The sequence below is a fragment of the Euprymna scolopes genome, chromosome 21 (genome assembly GCF_053919585.1).
Source record: "Euprymna scolopes isolate OS-2025 chromosome 21, ASM5391958v1, whole genome shotgun sequence".
Classification (NCBI taxonomy): domain Eukaryota; kingdom Metazoa; phylum Mollusca; class Cephalopoda; order Sepiida; family Sepiolidae; genus Euprymna; species Euprymna scolopes.
This window is the reverse complement of record NC_136502.1, coordinates 5,361,232-5,385,222: the sequence shown is the minus strand read 5'-3', so window position 1 is coordinate 5,385,222 and position 23,991 is coordinate 5,361,232. Positions and strand designations below refer to the sequence as shown.

The 23,991-nt window shown below is 29.1% G+C and overlaps 1 protein-coding gene across 2 annotated transcripts in view; it reads left to right on the top strand.

Annotated features, from left to right (window-relative positions):
• The window catches only part of LOC145241978 (protocadherin beta-13-like), a 288,775-nt gene that overhangs the window by 196,460 nt on the left and 68,324 nt on the right, over positions 1–23,991 (top strand). For both annotated transcript variants that reach the window (XM_080104850.1, XM_080104849.1), the window contains exon 2: positions 10,490–12,986. In XM_080104850.1, the coding sequence (XP_079960976.1) occupies positions 10,581–12,986 (2,406 nt within the window). In that variant the 5' untranslated portion in view covers positions 10,490–10,580. The remainder of the gene's footprint in view (positions 1–10,489; positions 12,987–23,991) is intronic.

The following is a 23,991-nucleotide window of genomic DNA, read 5'->3' as shown; positions in this document are numbered from 1 at the left end:
CCAGTTTTGAACGATGGAGGGAATAATAATAATAATAATAATAATAATAATAATAATAATAATAATAATAATAATAATAATAATAAGGAGCGTGAGGAACAGTACCGAAAAAAACTTTGAAAAAAGAATGGGAGAGATTGGAATCAGAGGGGTGTCCGAGAAGATACAACAGATTTCAATATAATGAAAACTGCTGAAGAATTATAAAAACCTCTTGAATGTGGAGACTAACACCAAACATGAACTACACGCACAAACTGGACACAGAAACGCTACAGATGTAAAACACAAAGGTATAATAGCAAGATACCGCCCCCCCCCTTTATTTTTTTTCTTTGAGTGGCACCACACTAAATAATAACGGGGGTCAAGGAGGATAGAAATACCAAGGAGAGAAAGCACTAGCCAGTCCTCCGTTGGCTGAGTGCAAAGAGAGCTGGGACCTGCGAGAGGTTTATTGCCACCCAAATTCTAGTACAGACCAATGATCACTGCTAATAAGAAATCAACGGTAAGCGGCTGTTGCAAATTCTTTTGTAAAGATTATCGAAAGAGGTGGAGAGTACTGGGAATTTGGGGAAACTTGTTGTCACCCAGATTCCAAGGAACAGCACAAGGGGTTCTCAAAGAGCAATCTTTGAGGATGGCTTGTGTGACTATTCCCAGTAAGTAAGTAAGTAACTACTACTACTACTACTACTTATAATAATAATAATAACAATAATAATAATAAAAACAATAATAATATTAATAAAAATAAATAATAATAATAATAATAATAATAATAAAAACAATAATAATAATAACCAATAATAATAATAATAATAATAATAATAATAATAATAATAATAATAATAATAATAACGATAATACAAACAGCAACAACAACAACAACAATAATAATAATAATAATAATAATAAAAACAACAACAATAATAATAAAAACAATAATAATAACAACAATAAAAACAATAATAATAATAAAAAACAATTATAATAATAAAAACAATAATAATAATAATAAAAAACAATAATAATAATAATAAAAACATGAATAATAATAATAATAAAAACAATAATAATAATAATAAAAACAATAATCATAATAATAACAACAATAATAATAATACTAATAATAATAATAAAAACAATAATAATAATTATAAAAATTATAATAATAACAATAATAAAATAAAAATAATAATAAAAACAATAATAATAATAAGAAGAATAATGTTAATAATAATAATAATAATAATAAAAATAATAATAATAATAACAATAATAATAATAATAAAAACAATAATAATAATAACAATAATAATAATAATAATAAAAACAATAATAATAATCATTAAAAACAATAATAATAATAATAAAAACATTAATAATAATAATAATAAAAACAATAATAATAATAATAAAAACAATAATCATAATAATAACAACAATAATAATAATAATAATAATAATAATAAAAACAATAATAATAATTATAAAAATTATAATAATAACAATAATAAAATAAAAATAATAATAAAAACAATAATAATAATAAGAAGAATAATGTTAATAATAATAATAATAATAAAAATAATAATAATAATAACAATAATAATAATAATAAAAACAATAATAATAATAATAACAATAATAATAATAAGAATAATAAAAACAATAATAATAATCATTAAAAACAATAATAATAATAATAATAATAATAATAAAAACAATAATAATAATAATAAAAACAATAATAATAATAATAATAATAAAAACAATAATAATAATAATAATAAAAACAATAATAATAATAATAATAATAATAATAATAAAAACAATAATAATAATAATAATAATAAAAACAATAATCATAATAATAACAACAATAATAATAATAATAATAAAACAATAATAATAATTATTATTATAATAATAACAATAATAAAATAAAAATAATAATAAAAACAATAATAATAATAAGAAGAATTATGATAATAATAATAATAATAATAAAAACAATAATAATAATAAAAACAATAATATAATAATAATTAAATAATTATAATAATAATCATGATAATAAAAATAATAATAATCATAATAATAATAATAAAAACAATAATAACAATAATAATAATAATAATAATAACAGCAATAATAATAATCATAATGATAAAAATAATAATAAAATAATAATAATAAAATAATAATAATAATCATAATAATAAAAATAATAATACTAATAATGAAAACAATAATAGCACTAATAATAATCATAATAATAAAAAATAAAAATAATAATAATAACAATAATAATAATCATAATAATAAAAATAATAATAAAATAATAATAAAATTATAATGATAAAAATAATAATAATAAAAATAATAATAATAAAAATAATAACAATAATAATAATCATAATAATAAAAATAATAATAAAATAAAAATAATAATAATAATAACAATAATACTTATCATAATAATAAAAATAATAATAAAATAATAATAATAATAATAAACTAATAATAAAAAAAATGATAATAAAAAAATAATAATAATAAAAATAATAATAATAAAAATAATAACAATAATAATAATCATAATAATAAAATAATAATAATAAAAATAATAGCAATAATAATAATCATAATAATAAAAATAATAATAAAAATAATAATAATAAAAATAATAAGAAAATAATAATAATAAAATAATAATAATAGAAATAATAATAAAAACAATAAAAACAATAAGAAGAAGGAGAAAAAAACAAAGAAGAATTTTATTTATTTATTTTTTTTTACATGAGGATTAATAATTCGCATTATTTGTATGATTTGTTATCCTGATTGTTATTCCACAGCGTTTTAGCCGATGTAACCTTTGACCGTCTTTCTGGTGTATCTTATTGAACTCGGGAATCTTTCTGTCGAACTCGGGGATCTTTCCATCAAAATCAAACCCAATACAACAGAACAGAACCATGCTTTTCCTATGGATTAAATACTGGGTTTCGTTTGAAATTCAATGCAGATTCCCAAATTTGAGAGAAAGATTCCTGAAACTGAGAGAAAGATTTTTGAATTCGACATTCTTATTCTTATTGAGATGCGTAATTTGTATTATGCAATCATTTATTCATTCTCATCTTCTAGTTGTTGAAGATGAGGATAATAGTCCACAAAAATAAATGGACAAATGTGATGCTTACGTTTGAAATAGGATTTTCGTTGGTCTGTAATGCCAAGTTTGAAATATCATTTTTTTTTTTTAACTCTGTCATGTTTACATTTGAAATAGCATTTTATTTGGTCTATCATAATAAAGTTTGAAATAGCATTTTTGTTGGTCTGTCATAATAAAGTTTGAAAGAGTATTTTTATTAGTCTGTCATAATAAACTTTGAAATAGTATTTTTGTTGATCTACCATGCTTAAATCTGAATTAGAATTTTCGTTGGTCTGTCACACTTAAATTTGAAATATAATTTTTCATGGGGTGATAATACTTAATTATAAAAGAGCATTTTCATTAGTCTGTCACACATTTATATAAGAGGTAAGAATTCGAAATAGCATTTTATCTAGTCTGTCATAATAAAGTTTAGAATAGTATTTTTGTTAAAAATAAAAGAGGAGAGATAATAAAGAAGCAGAAAAAAAGAAAAGGAGGAAAAGGAGCTCTCTAATCATGCAAGCGCATACATATTTTTGGTAGTAAGGCAGATGTATCTGAAAAAAATTGAAATAAAAGATCTGGATTTAAAATTTATAAGAAAATTAATATGGGTTAGAGATAGAAAAGAAATAGAGTAAAATATAGATTTGAATTTAAATTATAAGTTTGCTTTAAGTACCACATTTCAAATATATATATGCATATATATGAAAAAATAGACACACATATATATATATATACATAGGTATACAGGTATATATATAAAAAAAATATAGAGAGAAATTTACCTTTTAATTTTTCGCTTTTTGAAATCAGGAACTATGGTTAAAATACTCATTTAGATGTTTGCTATAGTTTTTTACCTTATTGAATGATGAATTTTAAAAGGGGGGGGGGCGCCCGTGCAATAAATTATTTCCGTTAGCGTACTTTTGATTTAAAGACGCTACGGTTTATATTTCGAATGTTGTTTATGTAATTACATATTGTAAGGGGAGATAATTGTCATATTTTCTTTACTTTTTTTTCTGATACATCTGCCTTACTTTTAATGCTAGGTTTATTTATGGTGTCTTTTAAATTTAATAAAAACCCTTCAAAATTTGCTGACGAGGAGACTTTGCTTATTAAAAAACTATATGTAATTATTGTACGTAACTTGATGTCTAACACAATAGAAACACTGTTTTCCGAAACAATCGTACAGATAATTGATTTTGTTGTTGTTCCTTCTTATGAAACTGATTTTTAATTTAATTATAATTTGATTTTTTAAATTTTAAATTATCAATCACATTACTTAATATTGAATTAGCTCTAGGATATTTACCTATCGAGCTTATTATATATCTAAATTACAACGAGCACTTTCTCTTTCCTGTATTTTAATTAAACTAGTAATTTCACTGTTACATTGAAATACACTCAGCTCTTTAGACTATTGTTCTAATCTCCTTTAAATTATATATATATATATATATATATATATATATATATATATATATATATATTAAAATTCGGTAATGTCTATATACCAATAAAATCAAAGTCAAAATTAATTCATACAATTATTTAAGCTTCATGATTATCAGTTTCCATAATCGAGCATGCTCGGGTTTGTATTACTGTACACATAGATTCGAAAAAGTTGTCAAAAAACAAATATAGAACAAATAAATGTTATCAAAGGCAAGATAAGTTACTTTTCTACCTAACTGGATATAATTCACGTGTTTTTATTCAGTGTAACATGTTTATTCAGCTCGAAAAACATGCAATGTTTACCGATGTATTGGAAAATTCAAAATGGCAGCCGACTGTCTCTCGGAGAGGGTACGTTTGGGAAAAGGTATTATAAATAATAAACTAGACAAAATACTGTTAGAAAACAACCGAATACATGTCAACTGATGTCACGGTAACATATATTGAGCGAATTTCTAACAGTATTTTGTCTAGTTTATTATTTATAATACCTTTTCCCAAACGTACCCTCTCCGAGAGACAGTCGGCTGCCATTTTGAATTTTCCAATACATCGGTAAACATTGCATGTTTTTCGAGCTGAATAAACATGTTACACTGAATAAAAACACGTGAATTATATCCAGTTAGGTAGAAAAGTAACTTATCTTGCCTTTGATAACATTTATTTGTTCTATATTTGTTTTTTGGCAACTTTTTCGAATCTATGTGTACAGTAATACAAACCCGAGCATGCATATAATATTTTTTGCAACAGTCAAGACAAAAAATATTAACTGAGAACATCATATTGTTCATATTGTTTTATAACTGTTTGGACAATTGAAATTGTTTTATAACTGTTTGGACAATTGAAATTCCCCCCACTCTTTATCTGTGCCTAAACCTAAACGTAGATTCCATGAACAAAGCTTTTTTCTTAGAACTGCACGCCTGTGGAATTGTCTTCCGTTTTCCTGCTTTCCGGCTGACTACAATATGGTTGTCTTCAAGTCTAACGTAAATAAGTTCTTGATGAGCCGTTCCATATAAGTTATCAACTTTACCAAATTTTCATTACTAATGATTACTATAATGTCCAATTTCTACTGTACACTCTTTAACCCTTATCCTTGAGTGGCCTCTAGGCCTTGATAATGTGGTGATGCCTATGTAAAAAAAAAAGAAAATATTATATCATTTAAAATATTCCAAAAGAGCTACTCTTCAGACGGCAAAATACACTATTTTTATATATATGAATGCATTCGTAATCTCTATTTTTAGAGGACAAGCAGTTGGACCTAACTATGCACCATCCTTATATTTTCTATTTGTTTTTTTATTTTTCGATAGGCACTGTATTTCGTAATCGCCCCACTTTCGTATTTCTACTTTTTAAATATTTCAACCGATTAGCGACTTCAATATTCATTTAATCTTTTGTATGCTTTTTATTTTAATCATTTTTTTCTTTCTCAATTTATTTATTTAATTGATTTATTTTTAAATACTAACCCACCCCTTCAAATTTTAGTTTCTACTTAATATGCTCGATGTATATATACTCCTACAACTCACATTACTGGACCGATCATGACCAAACCTGTCATGATGATGATCCCCGACCTAGGAGTAGTGCACATTATTTTTCAAAGTTAGCAATCAAAGGTTAAAGTCATATTTAGTGCGGCTCTTCATAAACTCCCACCTAGCGATGGTGCACGCCAAGTTGAGGTTCGTCACCATCCCTGGGGGGGGGCACCATGGCGCCGACCAACTTCTTTGTGAATTAGAATCAGATACTAACTCTCCACCCCCATCCCCTCAACCAATTAAACAAATGTTAACCATTGTGATTCTTTGTAATTGTTTCAATTTTTATGTGTGACAATATAAGTGTCAACTATGATAACTTATTACTTATTTGCTTTAAAGTTCATTGGTAGATTTCAGTCACTTCATGAGGTTGTTAAAAATTTTAAACACCAAAAGACATAGTTGCTCTTACAGTATCCACTTACTGCAAGGGTGCCCGCGAAACGGGTACCTGGGAGTACAGCAAAGTCCAAGCGCGGGTATATTTGCTAGTATATATATATATATATATATATATATATATATATATATATATATATATATAAAGATAAAAGATATATATATAGAGAGAGAGAGAGACAGAGAGAGAGAGACAGAGAGAGAGAGAGAGAGAGAGAGAGAGAGAGAGAGAGAGAGTTGTAGTATAATATTGATTGTATTAAGGGTCGAAAACACAGGAAAGTGTATCTATCACCAGCTTCTCATCATCTACTGACAAGCCGGAGAAGAAAATCACTCTTATTGCGAGATGGTTCCGTTGCTTTGTTGGCAATGTCACTCAGTTGATTAAAAGACAAGGGAGAAGAACACGTCTGCCTGTCAGCCGCAAACAGGCAACGACTCTGGGAAAAGAACGGAAGAAGAAGGGATGTTCTTACAGGAACCGTTATGCACACACCTGTCATTGGCATGTATACAATTTCGACGATTTATATATATATATATATATATATATATATATATATATATATATATATATATATATATATATATATATATATATATATAGGGCTGTGTGTATATATTGATATATGTGAATGTGATACCCATCTACAATTCTTATATTAGACAGCGTTGCTTGTGTGTCTATGAAGAAATCAGTTGGCACTGACAGAACGTGACTCAATCGCAGGAGAGTTCCAAATATCTCGTTTGTTTCATGAAAACGAAAAAGGAAGTAGAAACTTCTTACTAGTCGATTCACTTCCTATATTACTCCGGGTTCCATCCAAATTAGCCTGTATGTATGTGTGTGTGTGTGTGTGTGTGTGTGTGTGTGTGTGTGTGTGTGTGTGTGTGTGCGAAGTATGTATATATATATATATATAGAGAGAGAGAGAGAGAGAGAGATTGTTTACATAAACATTTATATATCGCTAAACATTCATGAGCATGTTTCAGTCAGCCGGTTACAAGTAACTAGAGAGCTCTTCGATTCAGCCACTCTGGTGAGTCATGGACGGCGGAACGCGTGTCGGTGGATGGTTGTATTTTAAAAATTATATATATATATATATATATATATATATATATATATATATACTAGTGGGTGGCCTTACCTGGGTTGTAAAGTACGCTTGAATATATTTTAATTCATGCAGATTTAGTATTTATTACTACAGAGCCAATTCTGTATTGTACCTAATATATACTATTGATTTCAAAAGTTAAAAACAACATATATATATATATATATATTGTGTGCTATCAGCTAGGTTCGAACCCAAAATATTCAGCGCTCTAGCTGCGTTCCGTACCTAGTTAACTACCGAGAGATAGATAAGGAAGATTTTCAATTAAACGAATTGAAAAAAAAATGAATTAGATTTGGACATACGGCAAGTTGAAATGAACATTTTGCATTTCAATTTGCCGACATATTTCTTTATGCGTTATTCATCCATCCAAACAAAGATTTCCTGTTTATTTCAGTGTTATGTGATCAATACTTTAAGAGTTTATCGGTTAAATATTTACACACAGACGAACGCACATATCCATTTACTGTTTTATTTATATAGACAATATATATATACGTATACATATGTATACATACATATAAATGTACACATATATATATACGTATCTCTATCTCTACCATTATATAAAAGTCGCTTTGCGCGCGCGCACGTGTGTATGTATGTGTGTGTGTGAGACTTTCCTCCTCATAGGTACCGAAACTGTTGAGCTTATCTATGCAAATTTCACACAAAACTAATTTATATGTCTGGCAGTGTTCTTAGATATGTTTTGTACAGAAATTCATCCGATAAGTATCGGAAATCGAAAAAATCCGATATTAAACATAGTTTTTCTTGTCTTATAGATAAAAAATAATTTTTACAGGGGGGACACTTTACGTTACACCGATCGGTATAATGTAAAATACTCCCCTGTAAAAAGTTTTCTTTTTTATCTATAAGAGTAAAAGACTATTTTTAAGATCGTCAAGCCAAAATATCAGCTGACGTGATGTTGTAAACAAACACAGACGGAATTTGATGAACGACGTTATCATTATCATTTTTTTATTAAAAATTTTTTTTGCGAATTTCGTAATATATAATAATCAATCAGAGGATTGATTATATAAAAATACATACGCATATATACGGCATAATCACAGATCGCTGAAGTTAAGCAACGCTGAACCTGGCCAGTACCAGATGGGTGACCATTTGGGAAGGTTAGGTGCTGTATGCGCTTTCCGCTTATCTCGGCATTGTTTCCAGTCGTCCTGAAACTCCACTTGCCACTGGTATTCAACAATGTCGACTCAGGAGAGGTGTGGTTGGACATTGTGCCATTTCACGTGCAGGAACCCTTACAGTGGGTATCTTTAGTCTGTCAAGCCTGAAGGAAGCCTTTTAATACATACGCAATCTGCATAAATTAAAATATCATGCTTAAATGTATTGTACGACCGGGCAAGCCTGGCAGCCAGCTACTATATATATATATATATATATATATATATATATATATATATATATATATATATATATATATATAAAGCTGAAGTCTGTGTGTGTGTCTGGTTACGAATAGGCTCCTATATGGTTGACTATTATAGAAAACTGATCACATATAATGATAGAAGATGTATCGAGACACAGGAATGGGTATGTTTGATCTGGCATAATGATGATTCATTAAAATTGTGGGTTCTGCGTACGCGCCTGGTCCACAAAGTATGGAAATAAAAAATTCAAAAATTCAAAAAAAAAAAAACGTTTACAAGTGACTGATTTATGAAAGTATGATAGGTTATGAAAAGGAAGCGTTGTAAATTTGGGTTGAATTTGTGTATATCAAAGCAAAATATGATGAAAATAAAAATAAAATAGATAAACCCCATAATTTATTAGACCATACCTGTTCACACAGAAACACCTATCACAATATTCTGTGGATCTATATTAAAAAACCTTGTTAAACTTTCTGACATATTTCCATTCTATGGAGGTTAGGCGCGAACGAACACCCCATAATTTTATTATACCATACTTCTTCAAACTGAAATATAATTATCAAAGTATACTTACGCAGATAGATATGAAAAGTCTTTATTAAAGTTTGTGCCTATTTCCATTCTATGGAGGCCAGGCGCGAACGCAGATCCCACAATTTAATTATACCATCCCTATTTAAGTTAAAACATACTTATCAAAGTATTATTATGTACATCCATATCAAAAACACTTGTAAACGTTTTTTTTTTTAATTTTTAAATTTTTTATTTCCATACTTTGTGGACCAGGCGCGAACGCAGACCCCACAATTTTAATGAACCACCGTTCTGCAGGATCAAACATACCCATTCCTGTGTCTCGATACATCTTCTACCATTATATGTAATCAGTTTTTTTAAAAATAGTCAACCATATAGGAACCTATTCGTAACCAGATACACACACACATACACACAGACATTCAGCTTTATGTTATATATATATATATATATATATATATATATATATATTATATATATATATATATAAAATTAAAATAAATATATCTAGTCTATATATATATATATATGTATATATATATATATATATATATATATAGACTAGATATATTTATTTTAATTTTTCATTAAAAGCTCAAATGAAATTATTAAATAAAATAGGAAATACATAAGGCATAATAAATAAGAATAAATGTTTAATTATTTTTATATTTATGTAATTGATTCATCTCATGCATTTCTTATTTATTTTTGTATTCTTTTATTTTGCAGATATTATGTTGCATTTTCTTCGAGTCGTTCAAAAACAAATTGGTCTTCTTCCCTTTCCTTTGCTATAACGAACCGGACTTTAAAAAAAAACATGTGGACACGTGTCGGCCTTCTACTGACCACACTCCTGGTTCCCTGCCTCACTGTTGATCTCACCTACTACATAGAGGAAGGCAAAAACCCCGGAGCCCTGGTGGGTAACCTTGCTGTTGATGCCCATCTACTGGACAGCATCTCGCATCAGGGATCGAACCCTATCACCTTCAGTCAAATGCAGAGCGTGAAGGGAATCGCGCAGCTTTTTCATGTCACAGAAAAGACTGGCAGGCTGTCGACCATTCAGATTCTGGATGCCGAGACGTTGTGCGTACGCAATATGGAATGTTTCAGAATGGTTGATGTCGCCGTGAGAAAAGGAACAACCTTTATGAAAATTCTAGAAATCAAGGTTGTCATCAAAGACATCAACGACCACCAGCCCGAATTTCCCCATAAGCAGGTAACCATACAATTTTCAGAGGATGACAGTAAAGGGGTGCGGAGATCGATCCCGAATGCGATTGATCGCGATGTCGGCATTCTTAATGCGCAGGTCACATATCAACTAGAAAATAAGGTAAACGAACCTTTTACGTTGTCCGTTTCTAAGAGTGTGGATGGGTCATCTGATCTTAGTCTGACCTTGGAAGAAAGGCTCGATCGCGAAGAAAAGGATTCATATATGATCCAGGTGATTGCCAAAGACGGAGGTTCACCGCCAAAGCAGAGCGTCTTGGAGGTCTTCATCTCCGTGACAGACGTCAACGATAATATCCCAATTTTCTCACAGAACGTCTTCAACGTCTCTGTTGGCAGTGAAGACGACGGAAGCTTGCCGATCACCGTCTTATCAGCAGTGGATTTGGATTCAGGAAAAAACGGTAAAGTCTCGTATCATTTCAGTTCGCAGACTTCGGATATCGTCAAAACGCACTTCAAGCTGAATGCCGTGACTGGGGAGATTTTCCTGCAGAAGAAGTTCACTTCCGGACAAAAGCTGACGTATAAGTTATATGTTAAAGCGACAGATGCTGGGACCCCGCCGTTGAGTTCGATCACTATGGTGCTGGTAAATGTGATCAACCAGCAGAACAATGCCCCGACAATCGATGTCAATTTGGTATCGGTATCGACCGGGAATACGACCACGATTTCTGAGGACATCAAAGTTGGTAGTTTCATTGCTTATGTGAAGGTCACCGATCACGATATCGGAAAGAATGGGATGATTAATTGTGATCTTCAACACGAGAAATTCCAGCTACAGAAACTGAGGACCAATAAATACAAAGTGATCGTCAAGAACCCTGTCGATCGGGAGACAAAGGACCATCACGATATCTCAATCGTATGTCAGGATAAAGGGTCACCTCCCTTGCACAGCGAGAGCAAGTTCTCTATCCAAGTGATGGATGTTAATGACGAACGACCACAATTTTCTAAAGAGATCTTCAAATTCTCCATTCAGGAAAACCAGAAATCGAAGATCACGGTTGGATATATCAACGCAACTGATCCAGATTTTGGTCCCGGGGGGAAATTAACGTATTCCTTAGTAACAGATAGCAAACATTTTTTACCTTTTGTCATCAAAGATGATGGCCAGATTTCGACAGTCATGTCTTTAGATCATGAATTTCAACAGACCTATAAGTTCAAGGTCATGGTAAAGGACAACGGAATCCCTTCATTAAATAATTCCGTTAACGTCATTGTACATGTCAAGGATGAAAACGACAATGCCCCATTCTTCACGTTTCCGAGTGTCAACCCTTTCACCTTGGACATCGTCTACTACCCATACCACACAAACAACATAACCGTTCTCAAAGCATCTGACATCGACAGCCAAAAGAATGCCTTCCTACGCTACGAGATGACAGGTGGAAACAGCAAACAGTTGTTTATGATTGATCATTACTCGGGCCTGCTTTCATTTGCACGGGTGGTCACCCCGCACGATGCTGGTTCATACGACCTTCACTTTGTTGTAAGGGACAGCGGGACCCCCGTCAGGTCAGCAAACACCTCGCTTTCCCTCAAGCTTACTGTCAGCAACAAAACGTCAGAGATGCTAAACGCCGTCTATATTCAATCGGACGACACGGTGCACCTGTATTTACTCATCGTTATTGTCCTTGTGTCCGTATCGGTGTCCGTACCCATCACAGCATCCGTGTCTATATGCATCATCCGCTGCAATGATAAGAGAAACGCTGCCCGGCGGAGTGGGCTGAATCCGTCAAACCGGTGTATTGGTGAGCAAAGACATTTGATGTGTCCTTCTTACCAGACGACCTCATGGCCAGACGTTTCGACAGCCCCATCCGCCGACCACGACATTGCACACAGCACGATAATCACGGGTTTGAAAAGAGGGCACGAGTCTGAAGAAGACTCAAAAGGAGTGCAAAAAAGTTCTTCTCGTCGAATGAAGCTACAGTCGTCAGATTACCAGGTAAGCCTTTGTTTGGTGAATCAGTATAACGGGCGACTCAAAGTCCGCAGCAAAGGTGTTAGATAAAAAAATTGCATTGATATAAAAATGTTCGACTTATTTAACAGGATTTCCTATTTTTGTATAAAATTAAGTAATTGAGTTCTTTTTAGACATTTTTTATTTAAAAAAATATATTTCATTATATCAACTTCCGGTTAGAAAGATTTTTACATTTCGTTTATTAAGTTAAAAAAAATAAATTCAGCAACATTTTCCTAGAAATTCGCTTGTATTATGTTTGTTAGAGGGTTTTGTTTTAAAAAAAAATAATGTACTCTAATAATAAAGTATATCATTAATACAAAACCATCCTATTTTACTTTTAAAAAAGTAGAGAAATCAATAAATATTTCATAAAATAGTATATTTTTATAATACTAAAACAAATTGACAAACAATGAAACAATATAATTTTATTTATTCAAAAATAATTTTGGTCCTGGATATCACCTAAAACTATATCCGATGGTGAGGCCCCACCTTGCGGGCCTTGGGGAGTGTGGAGCCACCCTTTAATTGCCATTGCTCCCAGGTCCACTCTGACCCGGAGTGGTAGTACCTGTTAGGGTCCCAACTATGGGTTAAATAGAATCTGACTTACAAAAAAAATATACTCCATTAAAAATCGTTCCTCAAAATAACTAGATTCGGCATTAAATAACCTGAAAAAGGTTGATATGCCGTAAAACAAAAACAACCAACCAACCAACCATCAAAAATAATTTTGTCACATCTCTGAAAGCAATACATATTAAAGTTAATATGAAAATATCAGAAAACCAAATAATGTCATGAAATATTTGATTAGATAATTAAAATATTTTTTAATTTATTATTTTACGCAAATCATAATCAAGTATTATTTCTTTTTATCAAAGATATTTAAAAATAATAAAAAAACGTCTACAAAACGTTTACACATTTTCTTTAACGTCAATTTCATTACTTAATTTTTAACAAAAAAACAGGAAATCCGGTTTAGTAAACAGAACAATACCATTTCTTTTAATCTGACAACGTTTGCTGCGGACTTCGAGTAGCCGGTTTTTTTGATTCACCCTTTATTATATTTGACCTAACTAAAATGCCACCCATCCAAATTAATAAAATTAATAATTTCTGCAATCAATCTATATTTGATACAGACAAATTTCAGTCTGACTTTTCCATCAAGTGTCAGTCGTGAATATCCAACAGTATCTTTTTTTTTACCGTCTAATTATAATATTCAAATGCGCACATCTGCATTTTGTAAACATACTGAATACAATTGGTTTGGGCTGCGATGTATCTCTTCAGTTTAGGAATAGTTTGAAGATTATTTTGATGGACATGATTTTATAAGATAACACAATAGATAAAAATATAGGGGACTATAGTCCGGTGAGTATGAAGCCCATGCAAGATCACAACTCGTACTGATGAGACGATTATCAAAATGCCCCTGAATATAATTGAATAATGATAAAAGAACAACTGTTAGACAATTTAGACTGAAATGGTTAACACTTCAAGCATAGATTGAAGTTTATTTGTACGAAATATGGTTGGATTATGGAAAGAATTCATCATCGTCGTCGTCGTCGTCGTCGTCGTCGTCGTCGTCGTCGTCGTCTTCGGTTGAACGTATGTTTTACATACTGGCATGTATTGGACGGCTTTCAGAAATTGACTTCTAAATTATTTCTGGTCAAGTCTTTATTTATCCCTCTTTCTCTCAACTCCTTCCTTATCATTCCTTCCCAAATTTTTTGCTCTTAATTTTCTGATGGCAACTGACCCTGCTGCTTCAACTGTTCATTATTTAGTAATTCAAGAACTCTCATCCATTTTTCATGGTGGTGGTTGATCACCCTATGCATTTATTCTTTATAAATATGATTACCAGGTAATCCCAGTAATGCTATCCAGGTAAGCCTTTTTTCTTTTACGCGTCATTTTTATACCCATTTACTGTTACTCATAATGACGTGTATACCGAAAAAACATGGTTAGCGTTTGTACAAAGATAAACACATGGAGTTGCCCGGGATAAAAGAAAATCAAACATGCATTGCAGAAATTGATTATTCCAAAATGTTCTCATTCTCCATGTTTTTTATGTACTGTGCCACAGATCCATTAGCTACCAGTTTCCATCGGCTCGACCTAAATCAAATTATTCTATTTATTTTGTATATATATATATATATATATATATATATATATATATATATATATATATATATATATATATATATATAAACGACAATTCCAAATTTTCCAATTCCAAGATGTTGTTAACCTTACCGTTAATTTCTTTCAGCAAGTTAAAATGTAAAATTCTTGACAGCACCTGTTTCGTAGTGAAGAAACAATCATATAATTATGTAATTTTAAAAATATTTTCCGCCCTAACTCATCAGAAGATAAGAACTCATTAACTTTGAAAGAAAATGAAAAGAATATGGGCATATATATATATATATATATATATATATATATATATATATATATATATATATATATATATGATTACGTAAATCCCTAAAATTCCGAAGAGTAGGTGCAATTGCGTTTTTATGATATATACGCCATCTTTGATTTTTATGCAGAATCATACATGCCTTTCCAACATATTGATATAATTTGGTCATATTGTTATAATTAACAGTATAAATACTTATATATATATATATATATATATATATATATATATATATATATATATATATATATATAAATTCTACACCACCCACCGGACATACCAGCAACTTGGTAATAAATAATTATACATTGAAGTGAAGAATGATAGTCAAATAAAGGTTAAACACTCCTCTACTCAACCATACTCGTCTACATATGTTTGTTTTTCTTTTTTACTTCATCTTTTCCGGTCTTCCTCCGCATTGTTTTGGCTTTAAAAAAAATATATATATATATGTTTCTTTACCAAAAATGCTTCAAGCAAACAACTACCTACTCTTATATATATATATATATATATATATATATATATATATATATATATATATATATATACTCATATAATTTTTTTTTTAATGTGTATTGATATTTATATTAGAACCCTTTTTTTTCTATTTATTTAAAAAGAAAATACAGCTTTGTTATATATGGGTCGTAGAATTGCATTCATCTACAAAAGATCTAGTTAATTTTCATATTCTTTTAAAATTCATTTTAATTAATTCCTATTAGTTTTTTTTTTCGGTTTTCTTTAGGGATGATCATATTTAGTTAACTATTACGTGTGATTATATTCATGCAGATATTCTACATGATTTATACTTGCATAATATTTGCGTAAAAAGCTTATAGTAAACACAAACGTCTTTCTATATATATTCATGTATGCGTATATATATTTGTTTAAAAAATTTGCCTACCAAACTCCAGACGGACTGTTTCGCAGCATTTCAGCATAATACATTCATACACTTATCGGACGTGAATGTATGAATGTCAATAATAATTAGTTGTAAGGTTTTGGAGTGTATAAATATTTCCACTTGACTATCTGTAATATAGCAGCAAGTTATGGGAACAAATATCAGAAAGAGCAGTCGGAAATATGTCATAAACCATTCATTATGACTATTCAATTTCTGCAGCTAAGTACTTCGAAAAAGCCATAGTGATAAGGTACAAGAAAGAGAAAGAAGCAACCCTTGTAGAAGTTAGTGTCCACAATGATAATAGCTTAAACTGAAAAAGAAAAAGATAACGAAACACCAAGATCTTATGTACCACATGAAAAGAAACTGGAATCTTAGGAAGATCTCCATCATTTCAGTAATTATAGAAGAAACCGGACTCATGAAAAAAGTTTTTTAAACTTTCCTCGCAAATATACCCAGTAAATCAAGTGCAAGATAAATACAAATAATTGCACTTAAAGGGACGATTAGAATCTTTAAAAGATATCACTATGTATGATAGTGGTTTGATGTTAACATCTGGTAGGATACCCCATACTCAGATGGAACAAAATAATGAGAAAATTGAACAAAAAAAGAAGTATGCATATATATATGTATGTATATGTATGTGTGTATGTGTGTATTTATATACACACATACACACACATACATATATATATACATATATATATGTATATGTATGTATATATATATGTATGTGTGTGTATGTGTGTGTATGTGTGTATTTTTATATATATATATGTGTGTGTGTGCGTGTATGTGTGTGTATATGTGTATGTGTGTACGCATCTGTGCGTGTATGTGTATGTGTGCGTGTGTGTATGTGTATGTGTACGTGTGTGTGTACGCGGGTATGCGTGCTTGTGTATGTGTACGTGTGTGTGTGTGTGTCTGATCTTTTGTCAGCAACAAGGGACTATCTATTTATAAAGATTTATGAATTCACATGAACATATTTCTGCAAATAGAAATTCTTCAAGGGAATTGAATATTTTTCCTTCCAAGAATTCTCCAAAGACTGCTGTAAATGGTAATCTGAACATGCCAATTGCGTTCAAAAATGGACGACGATGAAGAACTTTGCAACCAAATTAAAGAATTTTCTACAACTTCCACAATCAATCTATGAAGCATTGTAATGTGGCCATCTATGGCATCACTTTACTCCTCAGACAATCCTGGATTTGATTAGAGAGCAAATATTACTTACCAGTCATATATACTATTTTTATATTAACAAAAAACTAATACATTGCAATAATAATTATTACCAAATTTACCAGAGAGAGAAACTAATTTGGTAGTAACTTTATATATATATATATATATATATATATATATATATATATATATATATATATATATATATATATAGAGAGAGAGAGAGAGAGAGAGAGAGAGAGAGAGAGAGAGAGAGTGAGAGTGATGAGTGTTGCCTGATGAGCGCTTAATATGGGTATCTAAAACGGTCCTAATTATCGAGTTTGGAACCGACGGTACCAATGACTTGTCTCATCTAAAACCTTTCTGTAAACATATATATATATATATATATATATATATATATATATATATATATATATATATATATATATATATATATATATATAAAGTACAAAACTTTGCTAAAATTCAAAAACTTACATTTTTTCCTTTTTTGTAATTTTTGTTTATTTCATCTTGGACTTCTTCATTACAGCCGTTTCGTTAATGAGATGACAATTTAATGATTTTATGTGTTCATAAAAATTTCCTTATTCTCATCAACTCATCAGTTGATTTTGTACATGATAAACCTAGTGTTTGGGGAAAAGAAATTCGATCCCCATGTTGTTACAAGTCGGCCATCCTGGGTGTCCCAATATATATATATATATATATATATATATATATATATATATATATATATATATGTGTGTGTGTGTGTGTGTGTGTGTGTATATATATATATATATATATATGTATACACACACACACACACACACATATATATACGACGCTCATTTATTTGTTTATAAACAAGCGGTTAGAGCACTGTAAAAGTGGTGGACAAATGTTTGTTTAAATAGTAATTTAACAAGATAATTTACGGGCGCCACTCCCGTGGGTCGATCGGTAGAACTGCTTACTGTCAACACGATGATTCTAGGTTCAATCCTCGGCAATCCTCGGCAATCCTCGGCTTGGGAGAGGTGCTAGTCTAGCGGTACTGATGAGTTGTGATACACCGAAACAGGACTGTATGTCGATGACTACAAATATTATATATATATATATATATATATATATATATATATATATATATATATATATAGTCTGTTTCTTATACAAACATTATTGGGTACATAAGTGCATACATGTTTCAGTGGAATCTCAATTTCGAGACACCTACCTCATCTGACCAGGAAAGGAAACGCTTTTTAAATTTTATTGTTCGAAAATATTAAAATTTCAAAGAAATACGTTCTTCTCATCAGAGGAAAGACAGCAAATGAATATTACAGCAGAGCTATGCATTTGCTGGTACCGGCAATGATTAAAACAGCATTATACGATACAACCATGAATGTAAAAAAAAAAAAGTTCATGAAAAGGGGAAAAGAAATGAAAAATGAAAAAAAAGTAAATTAAAAATTAAAGATAAAAAATTCCAGATGAAAGTATAAGGAGGGATTAGATATTTCCAAGACAAAATGATCATAACAGTCAATGTTCTCATAAGAAGTCCGATTTATAATGTTGACAAATAGATCCAAATTAAAAATAAAAAGTGTGTGTTATCCAAATCTGTAGAATAATCCCGTTTGCAAGCAGTCGAGGAAAAATAATTATTTCAAATCGTTAACGACTTCTTCCATGGCCAGTTAAATTTAGTATTTACGGTAACTTTGATTTATAAAATACACCGGAAGTATTAAAAAATACTTCCATTTCCGTTGTATTTTTTTTTTTACTTCTGTTGTATTTTCGAAATTTAATTTTCAACAAATATATGACTGAAATAGATCAATGAAGTCATAGTATGAAACTATACTAAAAACGAACCGGTAATACCTATCACTATGCTGACCCTTTCCAGAAGCGGTCCACAGCTGAATGCATATCTCAGTCACAGGAAGATTACATACATCTGATACAGGCCAGGCTACACTTCAGTGATTTAATGAGAACCGATGCTGCAACGCGATTTTGTTGTGTATGAGATTGTATTCCGAAAGTCAATTGTGCCAGGCTCCTGTTTATGAGCATCTAAGAAATAATTACACACAAACGCAGATAATTGTGAAGGAATCAGACAGAGGGAGGAGATTTTCCAATTTCTATATGTCCCATCATCGATGTAAAATATTCAAGATACCACAAATATTTCTGAGATTACTCAGCGACATAGTCCTGCCCACCAATAATATTCACTAGATGAAAAAAAAACACCTTTTTTATGATGTTTTCGAACGTAATGTTATATGCTACCGTTATCGACAACAAGGAAAAGAAAAACGCAACATATATTTATAAAAATAAACTTACTTTTTAATAGTTATTCTTGCATATTAACAACATATATACACAACATTAATATTATGATATTAGCACAAAATTAATATTATGAAATTAGCACAAAATTAATATTATGATATTAGCACAAAATTAATATTATGATATTAGCACAAAATTAATATTATGATATTAGCACAACATTAATATTATGATATTAGCACAACATTAATATTATGATATTAACACAACATTAATATTATGATATTAACACAATATTAATATTATGATATTAACACAATATTAATATAATAATATAAACACAATATTAATATTATGATATTAGCACAACATTAATATTATGATATTAGCACAACATTAATATTATGATATTAACACAGCATTAATATTATGATATTAGCACAACATTAATATTATGATATAAACACAACATTAATATCATGATATTAACACAAAATTTATATCCTATTTACACAAAAAAATATTATGATATTAACACAACATTAATATTATGACATTACCACAAAATTAATATTATGATATTAGCACAACATTAATATCATTATATTAACACAACATTAATATTATGATATTAACACAACATTAATATGATGAGATTAACACAACATTAATATTATGCTATTAACACAACATTTAATTATTATATTAACACAAAATTAATATTATGATTTTAACATAACATTGATATCATAATATTAACACAACATATAAATTATGATTTGAACACAACATTAATATAATGATATTAACACAACATTAATATCATGATATTAACACAACATTAATATCATGATATTAACACAAAATTAATATTATGATATTAACACAACATTTATATTATGATATTAACACAACATTAATATTATGATACATGACAACATTAATATCATGATATTAACACAACATTAATATCCTAATATAAACACATCATTTATATTTTGATATTAAAACAACATTAATATTATGATATTAACAGAACATTAATATTATGATATTAACACAAGATTAATATTATGATATTAACACAACATTAATATCATATTAAGACAACATTAATGATATTATCACAGCATTAATATCATGATAGTAACACAAATTAATATCATATTAATTAATCTTACGATATTAAAAAACATTAATATTATAATATTAACACAACATAAATATTATTATATTAATACAACATAATATTATTATATTAACACACCATTAATATAATATTAACACATCATTAATATTTTGATATTAACGCAAAATTAATATCATAATATTAACACAACATCAATATTATGATATTAACACAAAATGAATATAATTATATAAATACAATATTAATATTTTGATATTTACACAACATTAATATCATAATATTAACACAACATTAATATCATAATATTAACACAACATTAATAAAATTATATAAATACAACATTAATATTTTGATATTTACACAACATTAATATCATGATATTAACACAACATTAATATCATTATATAAATACAACATTAATGTTTTGATATTCACACAACATTAATATCATTATATTAACACACCATAAATATTTTGATATTAACACAACGTTAATGTCATTATATTAACACATCATAAACATATTAACACCCCATTAATATTATGATATTTCCACAACATTAATATCAATATATTAACACAACATTAATATCATCATATTAACACAACATTAATATTATGATATTAACACAACATTAATATTATGATATTAGCACAACATTAATATTATGATATATGACAACATTTATATCATGATATTAACACAACATTAATATCCTAATATAAACACAACATTAATTTTATGATATTAAAACATTAATATTATAATATTAACACCACATTAATATAATGATATTAGCACAACATTATTATCATATTAACACAACATTAATATCATGATATTACCACAACATTAATATCATTATATTAACACAACGTAGATATTATTATATTAACATAACATTAATATTATCATATTAACACACCATTATATTATGATATTATCCAACATTAATATTATGATATTAACCAACATTAATATTATGATATTAACACAACATTAATATTATGATATTAACCAACATTAATGTTATGATATTAACTAACATTAATATTATGATATTAACACAATATTAATTTTATTATATAACAGAACATTAATATCATGATATTAACACAACATTAATATCATATTAGCACAACATGAATATCATATTAACACGACATTTTAACATAACAAAATATTAACAAAAGTTATTCTTGCGTATTTAAAAAGAAGCTTTTTGTATATCATTAACAAGTTTCTATCTTTGTTTTTCGTTTTTTCCATGGGAGGTGCTCGTCTGAGCTCCAATCTCTGGTCCCCCGTCGCCAATCTTTCACGATAAACATCTGTCTAGCTGAAACCACTGTCTAAAATTTTCCCCACTCTTTATCTGTGCCTAAATCAAAACGTAGATTCCATGAACAAAGTTTTATTTCTTAGAACTTCAAGCCTGTGGTACTCTCTACCACTTGCCTGTTTCCCTGCTGACTTCAACATGTCTGCCTTCAAGTCCAACGTAAACAAATTCCTGATGAACTGCCCCCCTTAAGTAATGACACTTTATCAAATCTCCAATACTAATGAATACTGCAACACTATCCCATTGATTACTGTACACAAAATAACCCTTATCCTCGAGTGGCTTCTGGGCCTTGATAAGTTGTGGCCTTCATGTAAAAGAAACCCCAAAAACTGTCTCTTTACAATATTATTAATAAAAACAATGGATTTTTTCTTCTTCTTGATATTCTAAATCTCCCTTTTTCCTCAGTTTTTAATTTTTTATTTTTATATTATTTCCTCCAAATTCTTCTTTTCTATTTTGTTTTTAAACATTTCCTGTTTTCCTTCTGGTTTCTCTTTTTAATCTGATTCTCATATTGTTCGTTCACTTTTTTATTTATGTCGTCTATTTTCTTTGACATCTACATTCATCATCATCATCATCATCATCATCATCATCATCATCATCATCATCATCATCATCATCATCTGCGTTTATGAATATTATGACTTCATCGATACACTTCATTTTTCCTAATTCATTTTTTACTCATCTTTTATTCGTCCCTCGACAAAAGGAGAGTGGGCCTATAAAATCACCCTTTTCCATTCGTGCGTCCTTCTGTCCGAACTTTTCTCAATAACTATGCCTTGGAATTTTTTGAAATTTGCACAAACATTAAATATGATACGAGTAAAAAAAGTAACATTAAAAATTATGACTAAAAAGTAACAGAACGGATTTCCAGGAAAACTCCGCTTGTGGCCTGAGGTGTGCCTTTCAGATTAAAATGGCTAAAATTGACACTTTTGTGCTTATTAAAAAAAAAATTATGTGTTTTTTATAAAACTTTTTAAAAAGTTGTAACTAACTGATTTCTATATAATTTTGTTTGTCTATACTTTGCGATAACTCTTGTGTGTGCCCCAGGGGCTCTTTTAGGGCTAATAAAAACACTCATTTTTTTGGGACTATTACACCATATTTGTCCAAAATTTTCTATGTCTATTTAGCAGTTTTGCATAGTGCTGACCTCAGATTTAAATATGTTAAGGCTTTGGGAACTTTCAGGGCTAAATGGGGGGGGGACAAAATGATGGACTTAGTTATTTCTTTTTTTTTTTGCATAGTGCAGAACTCAAATTTACATATGTTAAGGCCTAAAACTGCATCGTTTGTTCATTTTCACCAGGATTTGACGTCCCCTGGGGACTTTTGTGGCAAATGGGGTGGGGGGCAAAGCTGAACTTAGTCATTCTTTTATGTCTCGTTCACTGTGCACTCACGGGGGACCATGCATACTTCACTTGTTTACATTAAATTATTTGCAAATTCTTTCGTTCTATCAAGTTCACCATATATTATTTTTCTTTTTCGTTTATGATTTCCGAAATTATTCGATTTTT